Genomic DNA, 24,431 nt, shown 5'->3' with positions numbered 1-24,431 from the left:
ATAAGGTTAAGACAAACTCTAAATTAATCAAGCAAAGAACTAAAACACTAAAAGTGAGTGTTTGCATGGCAATACATGTTGTAAGATCAATTGATATTGTAATAGATGGTATTTTGTCGTTAAGAGACAATAAGAAATTTTGCTTTAGCGATCTTTTTTATAAGAACCCATGACTAGTGTATATTCTCCTTTGTTTTCTTCTTTGAAAAAATACCAAAAACACATTGCTCATTGCATTGTACAGTCCCTTATCCAGATAACATAGAGATGATTTTCATATATTCAATTTTTATGAAGGGAAATCACACATACTTTGATATTGAGTCTCCTAAAGGAATAGATGAGACACAGCTTTGTCCACACTTGAAGTACACCATAATCAGCAAACAGGATTGGTAGTGGTTATTTTTAAAAGATGTATGTTTCATGATTTATGAGTTTTTCATGTAACTCATCAAACGTAACTAGAGTTTCTCATACACACAAGGTTGAGCATAAATCTTTGTAATCTTCGTCAACGCTAGATAGAATATTTAACACAAAGTCTTCATTATAAATCGGTATGTTGAACATGATGAGCTCATCAGTGATGACCTTGATTTGTTGCATATAACTAATTTTGTTCCCTTCTAGAGAAAACAAAGATCCTTTTTAAATTGATTTAGGTAACTGCATATTAGTTTGGCATATGTGTTAGCGGAAATTGTCTAAGCCTTGCGTGATGTTTTTGTAGATGTAATGAATAGGACACTATTATTACGTATGGAACCAATAATTGTACTCAAGATCAGTTAATCTTGACAAATCTAGAAAGAATGGTCTAGCATGACGGTGTTGGTAATGGACATGGTCATGAGCCGTCAGTGAAGCCTATAAGATCATAATATAAGATAATGGCATGATTCATGATATGTAGTTGGAAGTAAGGTTAGATTCAAATCAAGCTTGTTTAGACTCAAAACAAACTTTGTTTGAATGAGCCCAAACATGAACATCAGATAACAAGCCTGAGCCTGAATACGAGCTTAAAAGTACGAACAAAAATGAGTCCAAGCCCAAGCTTGAACTCGAATAGGTGTCTTGCTTAACTCGTATGACTTAATTTTATTAATAAATAAACTCTAAAATGATGTTGTACAACCGAGTTTGTCAAGCTTGAGATACGATCCTGAACTCAAGCCAAAACACATAAACCTAAGCTAAGTACAAGCCAATCACAAACACTAAAATTGTGAAGTGAGACAAATATGAACAAGTGTTTAGCGAGCTTGACAAGCCTGAGCATTGACTCACAGAAAATGAGTTAAACCCTATTTGAGCTCAACTTGACTCATAACCAACCCTAGTTAGAAGGTGTGAGTTTGATAGATATTTGAGTGGCAGTATTGAGGGAGTAAAAAGGAAAGTGTAACACCCATTTTTGAAGTACTGCTATTCGGAGGAAAACATCACTGAATTGTCTATTTTGAGCATGCATTCAATTCAAACCAGTAATAAATTTATTAAATAGATAAATAAAACCTCATTTATTAAAAACTAATAAAATTATTGAAATACCCTAATCAAAACTAAATCGAAAGAGTTTAAAAGATGTCAAAACACGAAAACATAGACTAAAAATATAATAAGTGTAGTATGATACATCTATAAAAATTTGAATAAAATAAAAGCTAAAAAGATAAAAATGCCCTCACTGTTTTATGACCGCAAATCGTTACTCGACTTATAGCCATCACAAGCACTTTTACTTGCACACATGATAGTTGGGAAATAAGTAATAAAACACTCAATAAGTAGGAGACTCTATTAATAACTTTTCAGTGAAATCTCCAAAATACCTTTAGTCTCAACCCATACTAATTATATCATCTAGAGTCGACATTAAACTCCTTTGTGGATAATGATAAGTCTTCTATACTGTTTTTGTGCTCATATTGTGCTCTAACGACTGTCTAAACGATATATCAAAACTCTTGAGTCAAACTATGTCCCGCTTAGTCACTAAGAAACCATTCCCCCAGATTCTTATTTGGTAAACCCTATATAACTTAGTGAAAGCATCTGAATCTAAAAACTGTAACTAAAGTTGTATACTAGATTAATTGGTCTAGATTAAATACAAAGATTTGGTACTTTGGCCATGGGAGTTATCTTTTTGTTTCACTACACCTATTATATCTTAACTGGGCTCTATTATGAGCAAGTACGCTACTGCGAATGGCATAATGACTATATACTCATAATGCCCCTTCGTAATGATCCTATAATCTCTAGTATGCATGCATCTCGGGCATTTACCTAACTTAGCTAGCTCTAATTTCTACCTAACAATATCTTTTGTGCCTCACTATAATGAACTCTTAGGCATAAGGGATACTACTGCATACCCAGAATCACTGTATTATTACTTAGACGACCCTTCAATCTTTAGCTCAGTTCCTTTACCCTTTCTTTCTTCTACCTTAAACATATAGGCCTATACATCTAGACACACAAAGGTGTGTCTTTTTGTTTTACTTGCATATGGTCATCTCCCTGTAGCTTTTCCTCGTGTGATATTATTGACAAATACACAAGCATGTATACCAACAAACACGAGTGTGTATCATTTAGATATTCATGTACTTTCCTTTTTCTATTATTATCTTGACCGCTCTCTTTCTCAAGGGTATTCTAGTCATTTCATCACATATGGTCATGTTAATGTTATACACAAGGAGTCCACATGTCCTAGTTGACCACTTATCGATCAATGACGTCTAACAATCGTTAGAGTATCAACAAATGTAAGTTGAGTTCTAAGCTTCACGCACACTGGCATGTATCTCATACCATACAGTCATGTGTCGAGTCCAGAATGTAAAAAATGCCAAGTTCAAACCTTAATTTGGTCTCTATGAGAAACCCTCTTTTCACAACACTAATAACACACCACTCTTATTATTTCTCATGCCCTACAAGCCATCAAAATGTTCATTCTTTTTCTATACTGCTAACATACTTATTAACAAAAGAACAATTGTGTAAACATACATATCAATGACATAAAATCAATATTCTCAGTATAAACATTTATTAACATATCCTCATCAACCAAACACATAGTCATCATCATCATAGATCTCTCATGTGCTAACTAAAACTGATCAAATGGAAAATTAAAATGAATCATATTTAAACTCATTCAAGTTCCACAAAATTTTAATGAAAACATATCCATCCACCTCTCTCATCACTTCCTTAATTCAAATGCAAAAAGATACTTCATTACTATCACAATCAAGATTATAAAACATCAACATGAATCATAGAGGTGATGGGAAATCCTACTTACCTTGAATTCATATGGATCATGGTACAAAAATAGGTCGCATTCTCTCTAAATTTTCTCTTTTCCACTTGAGGAAACGCATGCATTTGATTAAGCTTAAAAATCCTAAAGACGCAACGAATGTGTCTTATATAAAAACTGAAATCGCGTTCAACACACACGACCGTGTGTCTAAGGCACACAGTCATATGTCACTTAAATTTTAGATCTACACGGAATCAATCTTATCTAGTAATATGGCATGACACACTAGTATAGCCTCTCCATAAATGGTTGTGTATCACCCAAAACTCATATATTAACTTTCAAATCATGCCAACTCAAGCAAAAAAACTATCTTACCCTTAAAACATACTTGTGAGTGTTACAGTAAGTGTTTTCAAGGGGGTTAATGATTGATGGCTCAAGTTAAGATAAAACAGGGGAATCGAACTCATTTTGAGTATTGTCTGATGTTGATGAAGTGTAGGCCATTTTGAAAGGATCGATTGTAGAACTAGTTCTATAATGGTTGTGATACTATAAAAGAGATTGTGAGATAAAAAAAATTCTCAACTTGTATTTTGAGGTGATAAAGTTACAATATTTATATAACATACAAATCAATAAAAACAAAAAAGATATTATCGTCTAATTATTAACTTCCTAAATAATAAGATATCCTAAAATAAAATATTTGATATCCTAGAATAAAATATTTGTCTAATTAACGATTACCTAAATAGTAATATATCCTAGAATAAAATATTTATCCAATTATTGATTAACTAAATATTGAGATATCTTAGAATAAAATATTTATCTAATTACTGATTATCTATATAATGAGATATCTTATAATAAAATATTTAATATCCTAGATATCCTAAAATAAAATATTTAATATTCTAGAATAATATATTTACATTCAAAAATTAAAATACTTACATTCCAAAAAATAACTAAAATAGATCGTGAACAATTGAATAATCTTTGATTATGCATTTTCTTTATGGCCAAAGGACTATTTTCCACCCAAGTTTTAGCGTAATCTCAAAATCAACTCGCGACAATTTAAAAACTCAAATATTCACCTATGACCTAATTTCAGTTAGAATTTTTTATTAGAGATAGACTTGACCACGGGCTGGTTTGGCCCATGAACTGGATTGAAATCGGGCCGAATAAAACTGAAACTGGAATCGGTAAACCCGAAACTGAAACCAGATTTTAACGATTCGATTTCGATTTATCTAATTTTGAACCGTAAAACCACCGGTTCACACCCGATTTATGAACCGACATGTAAACCGACAGTTTACTGTACTGAACATGAATTTTTTAATTTTTTTTATTTTTTGAAATTTTTTAAATGAACCAACGGTTCCCTGTGCAGGGAACCGTTGGTTCACTGCTGTCCCCTGCACATTTGAAAATTGTAGGGGACCATAGGTCCCCTGCAACCCTGCAATTTTCAGAACTTTTGTAGGGGACTGTTGGTCCCCTGTAATTTTCAAAATCGCATTTTCACCCCCTATTTTTTAAAATCTTTTAAACAAATTTTTTTCTATATATATACCCATTCCCATTCAAATTTCATTCAATCTCTCCACTCTCTCACTCAACCCTTCAAACTCTCATTCTCATTCTTTCAATTTTTAATACTCTATCAATCTTTTAATTCAATCAAATTCTCTTCAATTTAATTAAATTATTTCTTAATTTTTTATTAATTCTAATTTCTATTTTTATTATACAATTCATAATTAATTATAGAATTTATTTCTATAATTAATTTTATTTATTATTTTTTTATTATCTTTCATAATTAATCATATAATTTATTTATATAATTAATTTTATTTATTATCAAAAAATGACAAGTAGTGAAAATTCTTCTGATAATAGAAGATTTGGTCAATATTCACATATATCAAATGTGAATGAAAATCAATTTATAGATGATTTTTCAACACAAGAAAGTGAAAACCAATATGTAGATATGGAGCAACAACAACAACATCAGCAACAGATAGAGATGGAATAACACTCTCAAAAAATTTCTACATCCGATATTTTCAAGATTCATTTCAAGAAAATACAAAATTTCGATGTTAATTTTGATGTTGCTTGCAATTATTATAGGCAAATTTATAAATTCAAACAAAGAGGTGGATACGAGACATTGAAAAGGCACTTTGAGTCAAAGCATCCGAAAAAAATAGGGCAAAGTCGAGGCCAAACACAAATAACCGGGTATGGTTCTACACACAAATCTTTATTTATATATAGTGATAATAAAAGTAAAGAAGAATTTACAAAAATAGTAGCAATAGATCATTTAACATTTAGTTTTTGTGAAAATTTAGGTTTTAATAATTATTGTAAAATTGCATTAAATCTTTCACATAAAACTATTCCAAGAAACACATTAAAAAGAACATTATTTAGTTTATATAAAAAACGAAAAAGAGAATTAATTCAATTTTTTTACAAATTTTTACAAAAAAGAGAAAATTTATGTAGTGATATTTGGAGTGACCATTAGCAAGTTCACTCTTATATGGGTATAACTTGTCATTGGATAGATGACAATTTTCAATTACAAAAAAGAATTTTAGCATTTAGGGTATTTGATAACCGACATATGACCGATAATATTTATAGAATAATTAAAGGAATATTAGAATAATATAAATTATTTTATAAAATTTTTTCAATTTCATTTTATAATGCACGTTCAAATACTGTCTCAATAAATAATTTAATTAATATTTGCAAACCTAATTTAGGTGGTAGATTTTTTCATATTAGATATGCATGTCATGTATTAAATTTATATATACAAGATGGTTTACATTATCTTAATAATTATATTAGTCCAATAAAAACAACAATTTCATTTTTATAGACACATCCCCAAACTATGAAAGAATGGGGTAAATTTTGTAAACAACATAATAGAAGACCAAAAAGATTTCCTAAAGATGTGCCGACTCATTGGAATTTAACATATGAATTACTCAACGAGTCTTTTGATTATAGGGATTTATTATGCTCATTTATTTCACAACATGTGCCACAAGTTATATTATATCCCCAACATTGGGATATTTGTGAAACAATTTTAAATGTATTAAGAAATTTTAATAATGCAACTTATACTTTAAGTGAGGTTTATTATCTCACTCCTCATTTGTTTTTAAATGAAACTGTTAATATTATTGGGGCTTTACAAGAAACCGAACAAGATATTATTCTACAAGAAACTATTTTTTTAATGAAAACAAAATGGTTAACTTACTATAAAATAATTCCAGAACTTTTTCTTGTTGCATGTTTTTTTTATCCTAGATTTAAATTAGATGGTGTCACAGATTATTTGACATTATATTATGAATGTTTGCAATTAGATTGTGAGAATGAAGTTAATATTCTATTAACTATAACTAACATTATGAATTTAATTAAAGAAATTTATGTTGAATATTAGTTAATTTATGATAACCAAGGTGGTTCTTCTTCCTCTCAACCACCTATTACCTTATCATCAATCCAAAATATGAGTTATGGTGATCGTATTATGATGCAAAGGGGCAAAAGACCAAGAGGAACATTAGGCTCCACCTCGGAGCTTGATATTTATTTAACTACTATTTTTGAGTTTGGTGACAGCAATATAGGTAAAGACTTTCCAGTTCTAGAATGGTGAAGTCGACATGCATCAACTTTTCCAACATTAGCAGCTATTACTAAACAAGTCTTGGCAGCACCAGTATCAACTATCACAGTAGAACAAGTTTTTAGTCAAGGGAGTAATATATTGGCTGAAAGGCGATCAAGTTTGGCTCCTGAATCTATTGAAACCCAAGTATGTGTGGACGATTAGACAATAGCCAAATTACGCTAACAAGAAATAAAAGTGGACTTCAATGAAGAATCGCTTGATTTAACTACGGATAATTCGATAACAGGAAATAATACTCAAGATAGTGGAGGTGAATGATAAGGTAAGGGGGTACTGCCAGCTATTAGATATGCAAAGGTAAGAGAACTACGTAGGTTTTGATTCTTCTAAACCCTAAGAAGAAACGTAGGAAGCTTAATTGAAAAATTAAGTCCAAACCTTTCTTTTAAATTTCAATTATTGTAATTAATAATTTAAAAATTAAATCAAGATCATGTATTAGAATTGACGGTTTAATGTCGGTTTCAAATTGAAACTGTCGATTCTGAACCGGGGTCATGAACCAAAATCGTCGGTTTCGAACCGTCCTATTACGGTTTCGGTTCAGGGTCCTTAATTTTTTGAACCGTGAACTGACGGTTTCAAACCGAAACCGTCGGTTCATGAACCGTGGTCAGGACTAATTAGAGACAAGGGTAAAATTGTTATTTAATTACTAAACTCTAAAACTCTAAAAAATTATATCATTTTCCCCTCTTAGTTTAGAAAACTAATAATTTCCCCCATAATGAAACTTTGAAAAATTGCATTTCTCCCTTAGGGTTTTAATTTTTTTAGTGGCTCAAGGGAATTTGACGACCATGGTGAAGAAGCGTCGATGAAGGAGCATCTTTTCACATGGAAGCGTTTGTGATCGAAGATCAACGCTCAATTTTCAGATGAGACTAGAGATTGGCAATTCTAGATGAGACCGGAGATGATTCAAGGGAATCTAATGTCTCCAGGATTGTCATCATCCAGAAGGGTCCTTCATTGGCGCTTCTTCATCGCAAAATCCTTCATCAATGCATCTCTCCATAGCGATTAGATTCTCTTAGCCTCCGAAAAAAATGAAAACCTTGGAGGGAATAAGCAGTTTTTTGAAGTTTAATTATGAGGAGAAATTATTAGTTTTCTAAACTAAATAGGAAAAATAATATAAATTTTAAAAGTTTTAAGATTTAGTGATAAAATGATGATTTTATCATTGTCTCTAACAAAAAATTCTAATAAAAGTTAAATTGTGAATGAGTATGTGTATTTTTGAACTATTACAAGTATAATTTGAAGATTAGGTTAAAACTTGGGTGGAAAATGTCCTTTGGTTGTTTTCTTTATTATGTTGTGCCATTTAAATAGTTAATGCAACGGCATTGTACTAGCACGGTCCCTCCTCCAATAAGAAACTTCAATTTCAATTAAATGCATTAATGTTGGCGGCATCGTTTGTGTTGTGGATTTTTTATATATGAATAACATGTGTATAATTAATTAATTACTAAAGATGTGCGACAGATGTGTAGTATAGAGTTAAACATGTTATGCCCCTTGATTAATTGACACAACATCATTGCATTACTAGCACATTCTCTATTTGTTTTAATCAAATGTATGAATGTTTGTAGCACTTTTGTGAGTTATTGACATTCTTATGAATATACATACATATGTAATTACAGTAATAAAAACATTTGTAAAAAATAATAATAAAAAAAAATTAAAACCTCTATAGTTTTATATATTTACTAATAATCTGCCAAAATTTTGAATTTTGAATTTACCCCACCATGCTTACCCTACCTACTATGCCCATAATACATTTACACTCAATTTCAATCAATTTTTTTATTTTAAATTATAATTCAAAATCAAATCAATATTTTATAATAATGTTAATTTAAAGTAAATAAATCATTTTTACATATGAAATTAACTACAAATCATAAGAACTAACGTAATAACTTTAATCACTCACTCCTATATTAAATCTATCAAATTTGTATAATGTATATTTACACACAAGGTTTTCAAAACCGGACCGGGATAAAAACCGTTTTAAGTACCGGTTTCGATCGGACCGGTTGAACCGTTTGGACCGGTCGATTGGACCGTTTGGACCGGTTTTATATAAAAACCTAAAAAATTATATTTAATTACTAATTATATATGCTTTACACAATAAATTTTATATTGTGCATACTTTTCAATTTTCACAATTAACAAAATATATACATTATTGAACATAAATATAATAAGTAATAACAATTAACTTTGCATCAAAACAAAACATATACATAAAACAAATCCAATTCTACAAACACGTGCACTATTAATTATTGAACACTAAAACAAATCAGAAATCTAATATATGTATTAAATAAAATATAAAATCAACCAATCAACATAACCATTATTAAACAAATAATATTCAATTCAACATTTAACAAAACATATCAAAAATATAATTTGTTTAACATAAAATTTAATAAATGAATAATTAGTCATTCTTCATTATCACTAATGATAAAAGATCTTGTCATCGCTTCTGTTGCACCCTCTATCAATTGTTCATCTTCTACACCATCTTCTTCAATAGTATTATCTGCAAAATTTATAATTGCACATTTTATTTTCTTTCACTCTAAAAGATCAATTATTTATATAAATGTGTAAATATTTATGTAAGTACTAAAAAAATGTTTTTACCTAGGAAATTATGTGGCAAATCATAATTTGTTGAATCACTATTGATAGGAATAGATCCCTCTCCATAAAGCATTTGATCCAATTCATCTGCATTAAGTTCACCAAACTCCTCTTCCTCGTCTACTATCCAGAAGTCTGTTTTATCGATACTTTCATAATCAGTTGGATCAAAATTTGACTTCTTGTAACATAACCTAAATAGCCAAAATGATAAAAAGTAAAGATTAAAGAGCATTAAGTAAGGTACATGTAAAGTTGGAAATAATCATTAAAAATGATAAAATAGTTTAAATAAAAATATTTATAAACGTAATGATGAATAATTGATAATTGTGTTTACCTATTTTGCAACCGTAAGTTATAATGAATAAAAACAAGATCATTTACATGTTGATGCTCCAATATATTTCTCTTCTTAGTATGTATGCGTTCAAAAACACTCCAATTACGCTCACAGCCTGAAGATGTTGAAGTTTGACTAAGAATTTTAATTGCAAACTTCTGTAAATTGGGAGTATTGTATCCATATGTTCTCCATCATTCATCTAATACAAAATAACATATAAATAATAATGTAATAGAATTTTATAAATTAGAAAAAGAATCGAGACATAAGAAACATATAAATTAAATTCATACCAGGTCGTGTGGTTTTGCATGTTTCAATAGCAAGCTGACGTGAAAAACTCCCCTCACAATCACGAAACATTCTACTCTCTTCTACTAGCTTCGCCTTACTAACATTAAACATACATGTTTTACTCTCAACAACATCCAGAAAACCTTGTAATACCTCTGGTTTTGTGCAAAAAGATTCACGATTATATTGAAATGCAGGATTCAAGTAATATGCAGTTGCATGAATACCTCGACGCAATGTCCTATCCCACCTCAACTTGATTATTTGAGTATAAGGCTTGTAGAATTTCTTTTTATTCTTAAACAACTTCTTTATCCCCAACCTAGCTCTATATATTCCATCATAGACATATCCCAATGAAGGTCTTTCATCTGAATCTACAATACGAAGCAAACGCATCAATGGTCCCACAACTTTTACAATTATACCTATTTCGTTCCAAAAAACATTATTCAGAATTATGATCACAACCTTTTTGCCTTGATTACTTTTTGTATATCTAGAATCAATAAAAAACCTGTCAGTAACCATTGCTTGTAAGTCATGCTTATGCTCAAAAAGACTTTGCAATGCGATAAAAGTCGTAGCAAATCGGGTTACACCAGGCCGTATAATTTCTTTCCATCCTTCTCTCTTCCTCAACCAAGCTATCAATAATGTATGATTATAAATGAACTTTGTCACAAGAGATGCACATTTGGAAATTCTAATAATGTGATCCATTTCACCAATATCTTTCAAAATCAAATTGATACTGTGTGCTGCACAAGGTGACCAAGTAATATTTTTATATTTTTCAGACAATAATCCTCCAGCTGCTTTATAATTAGCTCCATTATCAGTCACAAAATGGACAATACTCTTAGGCCCAACCCATAATACTATTTCCTCAAACAACCCAAATAATGTGTCCGCCCCCTTTACAACACCAGATGCATCCACTGATTTGATAAAACAAATCCCTTTTGGACAATATACTAAAAAATTAATCAGCGACCTACTAGAAAAGTCTGTCCAACCATCAGCCATAAGTGTACAACCAACTTCTTCCCAATTTTTTCTGTAACTATCAATAAGTAATTGCACTTCCTTCTTTGAATCGTTCAACAAATTCCCTCGTGCTTCATAATATGTTGGCTACTTATATCCAGGCCCAATTGCAGTAATGGCATCTAACATAGGTTGGAAATAAATAGAATTTAATGCATTAAGAGGGATGCAAGCATCATATAAGAACCTCACAATAGCCATGTCAGCTCTCCATTTGGCTTCTTCTCCAGCCAAAACACTTTTTATTGAAGGTTGAGCCCCACTAGTAATCCTTGGAGCAAAAAAATCCCCAACCCCAATCGGTCTTTTTCTTTTTGAATCATTTGTGAGTCTAATTTGTTTTTTAGAAGACCCAATACCAGTATTACCTTCAGTCATGTTCATAGGATGAGACAACCCTTCAAATTCTTCAACTGCAATATCACCCTCAAATGGAGGTATAGTAGCACCAAAAGGAGTTGCATGCCTACGAAATTCTTGTTTTTCTTTATTTTTTGCTACAATCTCTTCTAATGCATTCGCCATTTGAAATCTAACATCATGAGGAACTTTAGTGCATGGACCAACATCCCCTTTTTTTCCAGCCAAATGTTACTTCATTCTATATATACCACCTCCTATAGTTGTCTTACCACAATAAAAACACTTCAACATCTTCCTTCCATTATCATCTATACTCTCAGAAACATGTGCCCAAGTAATATCGCCTTTCACTCGACATGGTGTTGAAGAAACCCCAGATCCAGATGAAGACATACTTCCACTTTATTTATCTGTTGCATATAAGAATAACAATAAAATCAGAATACCAATTAATTGTGGAATTTCAACATGCACAACTTCATACATTCATTATAAATAACAATATTCGTAATTTGGGCACAATACATAACTTCATACATTCATAATCTGAATTTCAATATTCGTTATAAATTGTCATATATTGAGTTATTATATGTAAATAGGGTATCACAAAAGATTGATATTCAACTTTCAAATTCTTAGAAACTAACCACGTTACGAATGAAATACATTCAATTCAAACATTCAATATAGATACATAATAAAATTACAAATTCGTAACATAAAATTACAAATTAATAATAAATCAATTAATATTTACTAATTTATATATTTTCAAAATAAGAATTGTTATTTTCCAGGCATTCCAAAACTTTCCAGGCATTCAAAAAATAGCAATGGCAAAAGCACAAGGACACTTTAATCAAGGCAGTCACACCAGCTTAATTTCAATATTAGTTTTTTCCAAGCATTCCAAACTTTCAATATATACTGTTTCAATCAAGCATGGTTTATATATGTAAATACTGTTTCAAAGCATTGGAAGGAAACACACCAGCTTCCCGTCGTTGCCTGAGAAGTCGTCGGTCACAACAGCAACGGAACTCGTCCTCGTCGGCCGCTGTCTGAGACTGAGAAGTCGCCGTGAAAGGTTGCAATATAGCCGTGAAGCTACTACTGTCTTGTGAGCCTGCAAACCAACAGCCCTCGACAGCTTCGTCGTCGTCGACAGGCGTCTTTAAACGGCCATCGGCAACAGATGAATCGACGACCGTTTCAACTTGTGACGTCAGAGCAAGTCGTCGGCTGCAGCAAATCCCTTTGCGTCTGCATGCATTGCAAGTAACAGGAGGAAACCTTGATATAAACTGTTTCTCATACGCAGCTTTTGAACCAGTGGACCGCCTTGACCGGGTTGGACCGCGGTTCAGATGCGAACTGGCGGTTCGACCGCGGTCCAACCCGATTTTAATCCTAAAACGGTTCTGAGCTTAATAACAGCCGATTACAGTGTCGGTTCACGGTCCGGCCGGTCCAACCTTCCGGTCCGGTCCGGTTTTTAAATCCATGTTACACAAACTCCATCTAAAAATCATATAAATAAGGTTAATAAATAATATATTTATCCCTTAGATTAACAATAACAATTGAAATAAAAAATAATTTTACTGTCACTCTTACCTAAGAAATCTTAAATTTTCAGTTTCAATTCTTCCAACAAAATGATAAATAATATAATGAAATACTTACTTGTTTTAATTAAGATGAATTTGTTATCCAATTTCTTTGGTTTTTAATTGAATTTTAGAGAAAAAAATTTTAAAAACTAGCATTCTTAAAATTCGTAACAAAGATAAAACAAGTATTAATTTGGGATCTTTTATATATATAGATAGATAAAAGAGGTTGAGTATTGTTAGTTAAATTAGGCTATTTTAATTAATTTCTACAATAAAATGCTCATCCCAACCTTAAAATTTTAATTTGTTATTTCGTCAACCCGCATCCCACCTAATTTAGCTATAAACCCCTTCGGAAATCCCCGCTAAACGCCGCGAAAATCTTTCCGTTTCAAGTTTTTATATTAACTATAAAATTATGGGCATAGAAAAGATCATATGCTTTTTTCGTGTTTAGGCATTAAATAGTATTACTCCAAACTTAAATAGCCGTAACTTGCCCAAGTCTGCTGAGTCACTCTTTCTGTAATTCAAATTCCCAATGGGCGACCGCGACCGCCCTCGCGAACGTGACCACCCTCGCGACCGCGACCACCGTGACCGCGACAGGGATCGAGACCGAGACCGCGACCGCGACGGAGAACGCCGGCGAGATAAAGAAGACCGTGACCGTGAACGAGACCGTGAGCGAGACAGAGACAGAACCCGAAGCAAGCGGTCGCGTTCACGAACTCCCGACCGGACTCGCTCACGCCACAAGCGATCCCCCGACCGCTCTCATCGCCACCGCCACCGCACGCCCTCTCCAGAACAGCCACGAAAGCGGCACCGGGACGATAAGGACCAACAGAAGGCGGTGTCTGATTTCGTGGACGAAATTGCGAAAGAGCAGCAGCTAAAGAAAGACAGTGAAAATAATAGCAATGGTAATAATGGCGGCGATGGAATGAATGATGTTGATGAAGATGAGATTGAGATGATGAAGAAGTTAGGGATTCCAGTTGGGTTCGATTCGACGAAAGGGAAGCCAGTGCCGGGGGCTGATGTGAGTGGGGTTAGGGCTGTGACAAAGCGCCAGCCGAGGCAGTATATGAATAGAAGAGGTGGATTTAATCGGCCATTGCCGATGGAGCGGAATCGATAGAAGGATCATTATTCCAAGGAGGTGGGTGAGCTTTGCTTATCTTTCAGATTCTGAGTTTAAGTTTTTGGTTTGTTTACTTTGGATTTTTATTTCCCCCCTAATTTAGAGGTTAATTTAGCCTTAGAATAGAGTTATTTTTTACTAATTTTATCTATAGAGTTGATCGAATTGAATGTGGTGAATTGGTTGGAACGTGTTTTTCACAAATTACTCTGTTTTTCTTTGCATCAATTTGAATAGTATAGCTGTTTGTCAGGCGGATCTTTTAGCTTTAAGTTATAGGAATGTTTGCTTGGGTTTGTTTGTAGTTTTTCTGCTTTTTTGGTCTTTTGGTTATGAATTTTAATTGAAATTGAAATAACTGCAGTTTTTGTTTGCTTACTTTGTGCGAGAAGGTTGACTATAATTTCTGAATAAGTAGCTTGTGAATTGTCAAACCGTGTTGATAATCAGTGTTACCATTTTGATTTTGCTTGAAAGAGATTTCTTTACTTGAATTTTGGACTAAAGGTTTGACATAGAGGATATTGGAAATGGAGGTTTCACCGATTTGTCTTGGTGAATCACATTTAGTTTGAATGAGTAAAAGATATAGAGTTTATTATATATTATTAGGATTTAGTGGTTTAGTTCTATAGAGTGACCTGCAGTCTCTTACCCCTAATGTCTAATAATAAAAGAATGTTGTTTCACCGACTTATAGAAAACTCATTTGTCTTAAAGGAATACAATTAATAAATTAATAATCCTGTTGGACATTATAGATTGAGAGAGATTCTTGTGATAAGTGTACTTTATATTCTAGCTAATATGTGCACTTTAGCATGTTTTCTTCTACTTTAATAAAATTTCTGAATCAATTACTGCCAGCCAAGTCCATAAAATTCTGCCAAAAGTTTGCATGATTTAACCTAAAATAGGGTTATAGAGTTGCACAGAAGGGAACTGAGACTGAATTAGTTAAATTACTTTTCTATTTGTTATAGGTAAATCCTAAGGCCAAAATCCTGTTGATCTTGGACAATGACCTAGAGTTTTGTAGATATGCACTGTATTATTTGTGAGTGATTTAATAAATTTGTCATAGGCAATTATTGTGTTGGGCCTGTTTGATACACTTTGATCTCTCGTTTAATCATTGTTTCCCTTCCCCTGCTCTCCATCTTTTTTAAACTGTTAAAGAATGAAAGTCCAAAGCTTTGTGAAAATCTTTGTCGGTTTTTTAGAAATGAATTTTATGTCGTGGAGTGGTTTAAAACTTTCTGGGGGTTTCACATGAGTTTAAGTGCTTAGTATAGATTTGCCAGGCTATGTGACATGAAATTTGTGTATAGATGTTGATCATGGGTATGAACAGAGATGAATAAAGAATTATTTTTTATGTTAATTCAAAGAAAAGTACAACATTATATAAGAATTGTATCTGACTAATTTAGGAAAACTATTAATTACTTCTATTCTTAGGAAAGGTATCTAGGTATTCTTTATTTACATAATATTACCACTGATATTTCAACACTTCCCCTCAAACTGGAGCATATAAGTCATATGCGTCAAACTTGTTACAAATATAATTAATTTGAGGACCTTGGAGAGATTTAGTGAGAATGTCAACAAACTGATCGTTTGAACTGACATGACTTGTAGTAATGTTGTCGGACATAATCTTCTCATGAACAAAATGACAATCAATTTCTATGTGTTTTGTCCTTTCATGAAAAACTGGATTGGAAGAAATGTGTAGTGCAACCTTATTTACATAATATTACCATAAATATTTTAACACTTCCCTCAAGCTGGAGCATATAAGTCATATGCGTCAAACTTGTTACAAATATAATTAATTTGAGGATCTCGGAGAGATTTAGTAAGAATGTCAGCAAATTGATCGTTTGAACTGACATGACTTGTGGTAATATTTTCAAACATAATCTTCTCACGAACAAAATGATAATCAATTTCTATGTGTTTTGTCCTTTCATAAAAAACTGGATTGGAAGAAATGTGTAGTGCAACCTGGTTATCACAATGCAATGACATTTGTGATATATTTGCAAATTTCAACTTGTGAATTAATTGCTTTAACCAGACAAATTCACGGGTAATTAAAGTCATAGTACAATACTCTGTTTTTACACTTGATCTAGCCACAACATCTTGTTTCTTATTTTTCCATGATATGAGATTTCCTCCAATGAGTATACAATACCTAGAAGTAGATCGTTTGTCTGATGGGGAACTTGTCTAATCAGCATCTAAATATCCAATAACTTGTGTATGACCCTTATTCCTATGGAGTAGACCTTTTCATGGAGTATACCGTAGAATCCAAATAACTGTATCCCAATAATGGTCACATGGAGACTAGAGAAACTAACTGACAACACTGACTAAAAACAAAAGGTCAAGTCGTGTAATGGTGAGATAATTGAGTTTACCAACCAACCTTCAATATCTCTCAGGGTCTGTTAAGGGTTCCCCCTGTCCAGGTAAGAGTTTAATATAGGATCCATGGGAGAGTCTATAAATTTGCAATCTAACATCTCTGTTTCTTCCATAATATCTAGAATATACTTCCTTTGAGAGATAACAATTCCAAACTTAGATTGTGCAACTTCTATGCCAAGAAAATACTTAAGTGGCTCCAGATCCTTAGTTTAAAAGTGTCTGAATAGATGTTGTTTTAATTGCTCAATGTCGCTTTGATGACTTCCTATTATAACAATATCATCCACGTTAACAACCATATAAATGAATTGTCCTTGTAAGGTATGTCTATGGATTACAGAATGATCAGACTTGCTCCTCTGCATGCCAAACTCTTGAATCACCATGCTGAAATGACTAAACTAGACACAAGGAAACTGTTTCAAGCCATACAAAGAACGACAAAGTTTACATACCAATTTGGACTCCCCTTGAGCAACAAAGCTAAGTGGTTGCTTCATATAAATCTCCTTTTGTAGTTCACCATGAAGAAAAGTATTCTTAATATCCAACTGATATAATGACCATTACCGAATAACAGCCATAGATAGAAAGAGGCGAACAGACGACATCTTAGCCACAGGAGAGAATGTTTCATAATAGTCTAAGCCAAATGTCTGAGTGTAACTCTTGACAATTAAACAAGCTTTCAATCTGTCAACCTTATCATCTGGTCCAACTTTAACAGTATATGTCCATTGACAACCAATAGTGAAGTGTCCAGGAGATAGAAAAACCAATTCCCAAGTACCATTGGCATGCAAAGTAGACATCTAACTATTGCTTGTTGCCACCTGGGATCAGAGAGTGTCTTACGAATAGTGTTAGGAACAGAAACAGAAGATAAAGTAGACATAAAGGCATAAAAAGGTAACAATAACCAATGATAACTAAGAAAATTATAGATGGGATGAAGATTTCGAGTGGAACGCATATCTTTGCAAATGACAATAGAAAACTGAGTAGTAGGAGGTAGGACCGTAGTAGTGGAGGAGTCTAGAGTAGGAATTGGGTGCACAGGAGTCTCAGATACAAACTCACCAACAACGTCACCTGCAAGATGATGAACAATATCGGTACCAGGCAAAGAAGAGGGTTTCTCAGTGGGAGGAGAAAAGGGAGACGTAGAGGCAGACTCAGAAGGTGACCTAGGTAAAGGGACAATAGATGGTAACAACAGGATTTCCGTAATAGGTTGATCATCTAACAAAGAAGAAAAGTAAAGAAAGGACTCAAAAAAGGTAATGTCAGCAGAAAGATAATATCGACGTGTGTTAGGAGAATAACACCAATAATCTTTCTAGAGACGGGAATAACCAAGAAATATACATTTGAAAACACAAGCGGTTAAATTGTCATGACCAAGAGATAAGTCATGGATAAAACAAACAAGTGCATCCAAAGACACGAGGGGAAAGAGAATACAGGGGTTGTTCAAGATATAAAATAGATTGAGGCTTTTTATGTTGTAAAACTGAAGAAGACATCTGATTTATCAGAAAACAGGCATGAGGACTGCATCTGAAAGCACAAAGATAATATCGACGTGTGTTAGGAGAATAACACCAATAATCTTTCTAGAGACGGGAATAACCAAGAAATATACATTTGAAAGCACAAGCGGTTAAATTGTCATGACCAGGAGATAAGTCATGGATAAAACAAACAAGTGCATCCAAAGACACGAGGGGAAAGAGAATACAAGGGTTGTTCAGGATATAAAATAGATTGAGGCTTTTTATGTTGTAAAACTGAAGACATCCGATTTATCAGAAAACAGGCATGAGGACTGCATCTGACCAAAATCAAAAGGGAACATTATTATGGATAAAAAAGGTCAGGTCAGTCTTGATGAGATGTCGATTCTTACGTTCCGCAACCTTATTTTACTGAGGGGTATAAACACAAGAGGATTGATGTAAAATACCCTAAGAAGACATGAATTTGGTGAAGGGAGCAAAAAAGTATTCATAAGCATTATCATTACAAAAGTTACATGTAATAGTGGAAAATTATGTTTTTATCTCAGCACAAAAGGATTCAAAAATAGAAAATAACTTAGATTGACTTTTCATTAAAAACAATCAAGTGCAACGGAAATAATCATCAATGAACGTAACAAAATATTAAAACTCTAAAACAAACGTGACTCTACTAGATTCCCAGACATTAGAATGAATTAACTTAAAAGGGGATGTAGCCCGATTATCGACTCACTTTGAAAAAGATTTTCGAGAATGTTTTTCAAATTGACATGACGCACACTGAAGAGACGACAAAAAAGAAAGACCAAGTATCATCTTTTGTAGTTTGGAGATACTAAGGTGTCCGAGACAATTGTGAAGAAGTATCGGAGTATTAGTAATCATGCAGGTTATAGAAGCAGGTGGCAAATGTAAACGGTAGAGACTCTGTGACTCATGTCCTGCGCTAATCGTCCGACCCGTACTGTGGTCTTGTATAACAAAAGAGTCATTAGTGAGGTAATGACATAGTTTAAAGAACAAGTGAGTTTACTAATAGAAACAAGATTAAAATGATAGTCAAGTAGATAAAGAACAGAGTGTAAAGACAAAGAAGAGGATGTGCATGACCTATGGCCTTTGTTCAGGTTATGGATCCATTGGCTAATATAACAGCAAGTAGAGACATAAATTTAGTACAATGGAAAGGTAAAGTAAGGTTACCAGAAATGTGATCAGAAGCATCAAAATCAAGGACCTATGGGCCGAGAAGAAAAGACTGAGTGAGGCACACTGCTGGGTGACTGGTGTGGGTGATTGGTGTAGGTTACAGTAGCAATATTTGAGGAAGATTGCTTAGAGGCTTGATACTTAAGATATTTTTCATAATTAGCACTTGTAAAAGTCAAGGATTGTTGGGATTGATTGCCAAAGGAATCAGGGAGGTCCGTCTGAATAACATTGGCTACTAAAAGAGGACGACCATGTAGTTTATAGCATTTTTCTTTAGTATGACCCCGTCTGTGGCAATAGTTACACCGTGGTTGATTTTCTCAACCACCACAATCGCCTTGTTGAGTCTAAAAGGCAAGAGCAAATGTGTCAAGGCTAAAAAAACTCGAGGAACCTATTACAACACCTGGAGAGGACACACAGAGCAATCAAGCAAAGACTTCATCAGGGGATAGTATAACAACACTGGCCAGAATTTGATCCGAGCAGAATCAAGTTTAGGATTGATAGCAGGCCAAAGGACTATTTCCCACCCAAGGTATGCTTCATTGTCAAGTTTCACCCCTTTAACTATGAAAATACCAAATACCCACCCATGAGCAGTTAAATTTAACGGAACCCTAACGCCTTAAACTTTAATCTCTTTTTCCCCCTCTAACCCCTAAAAACTAACCATTTCCCCTTAGGCCAAGTTTTGAAAAATGGCATTCCCCCCCCTAGGGTTTAGTTTTCAATCCCCGATGCCAAATCCGGAGCCATCGCCGACGACGAAGCCTTCTCGACGGACCACCATGCTCCGACGGCCTCTCTTCTCTCCTCTGGAACGCCGATCGGTCCAGATCTGGCAAAGACGACGACCTGAAATTTGAAGAGCTTCGTCGGGAGACGAAGCTCTTCGTCTTCCCAGACGATGATGACGACCTTGGGAAGACGAAGACGACGACGTTCGACGGCCCAGATGTGGGAAGACGTTCGACGATCGTCTTCCCAGACGAAGACGACGAAGCTCTTCAAATTTCAAGTCGTCGTCTTTGCCAGATCTAGGCCGATCGGTGTTCCAGAGGAGAGAAGAGAGGTCGTCGGAGCATGGTGGTGCGTCGGGAAGGCTTCGTCGTCGGCGATGGCTCCGGATTTGGTGTCGGCGATTGAAAACTAAACCCTAGGGGGGGGAATGCTATTTTTCAAAACTTGGCCTAGGGGGAAATGGTTAGTTTTTGGGGGTCAGAGGGTGAAACGGGGATTAAATTTTAATTTATTGTTAATATTACAGATAAAATGACGATTTTGCCCTTGAATCCGTTTTTTTTAACAGCCTATGGGTAGATATTTGGTATTTCCATAGTTAAAGGGGGAAACTTGAGAATGCAGCATACCTTGGGTGGGAAATAGTCCTTTAGCCTTGATAGCAGCTAAAGTCAACGCCATAAAGAATTTATCCCGTTGAGCCAAGTCTTCTATAGCTGATTTACCGACAGGAAGAAGTAAGTTGAATTCAATTTTAAGAGAGGTCATCAATCTAAGAAACTTTGACATACTCATTCCCTATTATTTTAAGTAAACCAGATTAGACACCACCGAGCATAATTGTTAGATGTCATTGCTATAGAGAAGCTTGACTTGAGTCTATATTTCACAACATGTTCGATAAGCCTTGAAAATGGGTTGAGGCTGAGTGTCAATAGTATTACATAACAAACTACACAAGGTAGCATCAATTCTAATTCAGGTAGTTGTATCAGATTTAATGTCTGCAGTTTTGGTCATTAAATAGTCCTCAATACCTTGTCTCATACACCACAATTCAATAGAAGTAGCCCACAAAACATAATTACTGTTGCCAACCAACTTCTCAGTCGTGATTATAAGGAAAGAAGTGAATGAAAAATTCGTATTGGATTTGGAGCTCTCAAAAGCCTTATTAAACCGAACAACATGGAGAAATCAACCAGAAATTGATAGAAGTTGAAAAACACCTGGAGATGAGGCTGGTAGATTGAACACAGCGTAGAGGGAAGGAAAAAATCAGTAGAAGTTGTTTTCCGGTGATGATGGAGACTACAGATGATGAACAGGAGCGTGGTTGATCAAAAAAGGTTCACCAGCGTTGTTTGAAAAGGATGGTGTTGACAGTGTAGTCCCATAGGCACTAGAACAATAGATCAGAGATCACAACTCGAGGAGAAAACGATCGGCCCATGCAACAGATTCTTGGATACGATAATGGCGGGGTTACCATAGATAGACTCGTCGGCCTCTTTTGAGTCCAATGGGAGCGGCGGTGTCATCGCATAGTCACCAGAACAGGAGATTGGCAACAAAAGCAACCAAGAGAACGAACGACAAGTGGAGGCACGTGCGGCGGCGAACGGAGACACTTCTTCTAGGGGTTTGTCAACAAGACAGTTTTGACCACAATGGTATAGGCATGATAACCATAAAAGGAAAAAAGCACGGTTATTGGAGAAAATAGCTGAAGAAGGACTTGGAATCGTCAAGAAATCGGTTAGGAATGTCGGAAAAATTTTAGAAGCCTTATATAGGCTCTGATACCATATGAACAAAGATGAATAGAGAATATTTTCTTATATTAATTTGAAGAAAAGTACAATATTATATAGGAATTGTATCTGGCTAATCTAAGAAAGCTATTGATTACTTCTATTCTAACTTAGGAAAGATGTCTACCTATTCCTTATTTTACACTGTATTCCTTATTTACATAATATTGCCACAGATATTTCAACAATGGGCATCCATTTAGTTGTTTCATTTCTCAGCAATAAAAAGATTGTTTTTCCCATAAATTGTTTGGCAGTATTACCCACATAATTTTCTCACCTTTTTTTAACGATTCTCCAACCTGAAGGTGAAAAGTCCAGGTAATAGGGTCAACAGGTGACTTTTTGAATTTTTCAGGTTCTTTTCATCTGAATTTTTAAGAGTACAGTAGGAAATATGTGGTAAATGATAAAATAATGGTGATTTCAGTGTATTATTGAACTTATTAATTTACTCTAATGTAATTACATATTTTGGTTGCTCAACAAATGATTTTGGCAGACAGTGATGTAAAATATTTAATGGGCTTGATGAACTTGAAATCCTATATTTTGTCATAATTATAATTCATGAGTTATCCTTTATGATACAGCTATACTTTTGTATGATCATAATCTTCAATGTCGATATATTGTTCAAGTTCTACCATTTTCACATATTATGAGCACTTCCCTTTTTACTCATTGGAAAATTGTCAAATTGGTTATTGGAAGTTAACAATGTTATAGTCTGCATACCAAGGTTGATTTTGGTTATGAGGCCAAAATTGAACTGAGCTGGGGGAGATGGATTTTGTGCTAGAACTCAAGCCTTTTTGAATTTGTTACTGTGAGTCTGCAAAGTGCAAACATGTGCATAGAGAGGCATACATATATGTAAATACATAAAAACCATTTAGTCTCAATTACACCATGTAAAATACCATATATATTTACCTCTGAATAACTTTTTGTAGAACATGATTGTAATTACATTTAACCTTGTAACAAGACCAAGATGATCCATATTATTTATCACCATTTTCAGTCATTGATATCTATGATCCTTCATTGTTAACTAAACAGATATATTTATGAATGTAGTCCATAGTTCCTTCCACCCCCTCCTTTTCTTTCCTTATTTAATGAGTTTTATCCCTCTACTTTAGTTTCGAATGCTGATAGTGATATCTAACATAGTCATATTGAAGGCAGTTCATTATTTTTGGTTTTAATTGATGTTGACGTATCTTGGAAGCTGTTTAGATGTATGATATTTGCATATACTGCACGTTTGACTGATTACTATAAAAAATTGAAGTAAAAACAAACTCCAATTATATGTTAATTGTTGCTGTACAACAGATTTTCCACATTTTGATTTTGCCTTTGATGTATAAATTATTAAAACAAAGCAAGTATTCAGAGAGTCAATTATATGGTCTTTTTTATACTCTGGATTGTGAAAGGAGTATATTACTTTTTTTCACTCTGTATTGTGAAATGAGTATATTATAATTATCAGTTTTATGTTATATTCAGGTATGCACAAGTTGAACAAGCTGGGGACATGGATTCCTGAAACCTGACAGAAAAATGAACCTTATGACATTTTAATTGAGTAATTCTTGATGTGTAATATTGGACCATTGAGACAAGCCTTTCATTTTACGCTGGTATGATCAAGTTGGTTTTACTAATACTTGAGCAAGCAAATGACTGAATTTAGATACAGTTTCAGTGATCGCTCTTGTTGTGTGGGTTCATTGGCCATCTTTGTAATGGTTCAGCAAAGTGCATTTTCTGGTCTTGAATCTGTAACTGAGAACTTCAGCGTATCTTGCTGGAACAAATTATTCTGTTTTTAGGAAGAGATAGGAGAAACTCCATTCTTCTATCTGATATGTATTGGCTGTATTCAATCAACAGCTGTAGACAAGGTTGAAGCTGTATCCAATATTACCTGCTACTGCAGGGCTTCATGGACCAAATTAATCCTGTTGCTGTTGGTTTTCTCTAGTGCATACACTACTAGTAATTCTGCAGGTAAAGGCAATAGACTGGAAGAATGCATCAGACATGTATTAGTTTCGGGGGAAACATTTTGCTTTCTCTACCTCATAATGAAGTTTCATGGCAGCCCAAACAACCT

The 24,431-nt window shown here is 33.8% G+C and overlaps 1 protein-coding gene across 2 annotated transcripts; it reads left to right on the top strand.

Annotated features, from left to right (window-relative positions):
• Positions 1 to 13,718: 13,718 nt before the first annotated feature.
• LOC123195190 (U4/U6.U5 small nuclear ribonucleoprotein 27 kDa protein) lies at positions 13,719 to 24,270 on the top strand. 2 transcript variants are annotated; one of them, XM_044608838.1, is made up of 2 exons: positions 13,719 to 14,584; positions 23,822 to 24,270. In XM_044608838.1, exon 1 carries the CDS (start codon positions 13,957 to 13,959, stop codon positions 14,557 to 14,559), a length of 603 nt encoding a protein of 200 aa, XP_044464773.1. In that variant the 5' UTR covers positions 13,719 to 13,956; the 3' UTR covers positions 14,560 to 14,584; positions 23,822 to 24,270. The 2 variants fall into 2 exon arrangements, with proteins under 2 accessions (XP_044464773.1, XP_044464772.1); XM_044608837.1 differs by having other exon boundaries at positions 13,726 to 14,580.
• The last annotated feature ends 161 nt before the right edge of the window (positions 24,271 to 24,431 follow it).

This window comes from Mangifera indica, chromosome 13 (genome assembly GCF_011075055.1).
Source record: "Mangifera indica cultivar Alphonso chromosome 13, CATAS_Mindica_2.1, whole genome shotgun sequence".
In the NCBI taxonomy this organism is placed as follows: domain Eukaryota; kingdom Viridiplantae; phylum Streptophyta; class Magnoliopsida; order Sapindales; family Anacardiaceae; genus Mangifera; species Mangifera indica.
The sequence above is the reverse complement of the archived record's forward strand: the minus strand, read 5'-3'. Positions and strand labels throughout refer to the sequence as shown.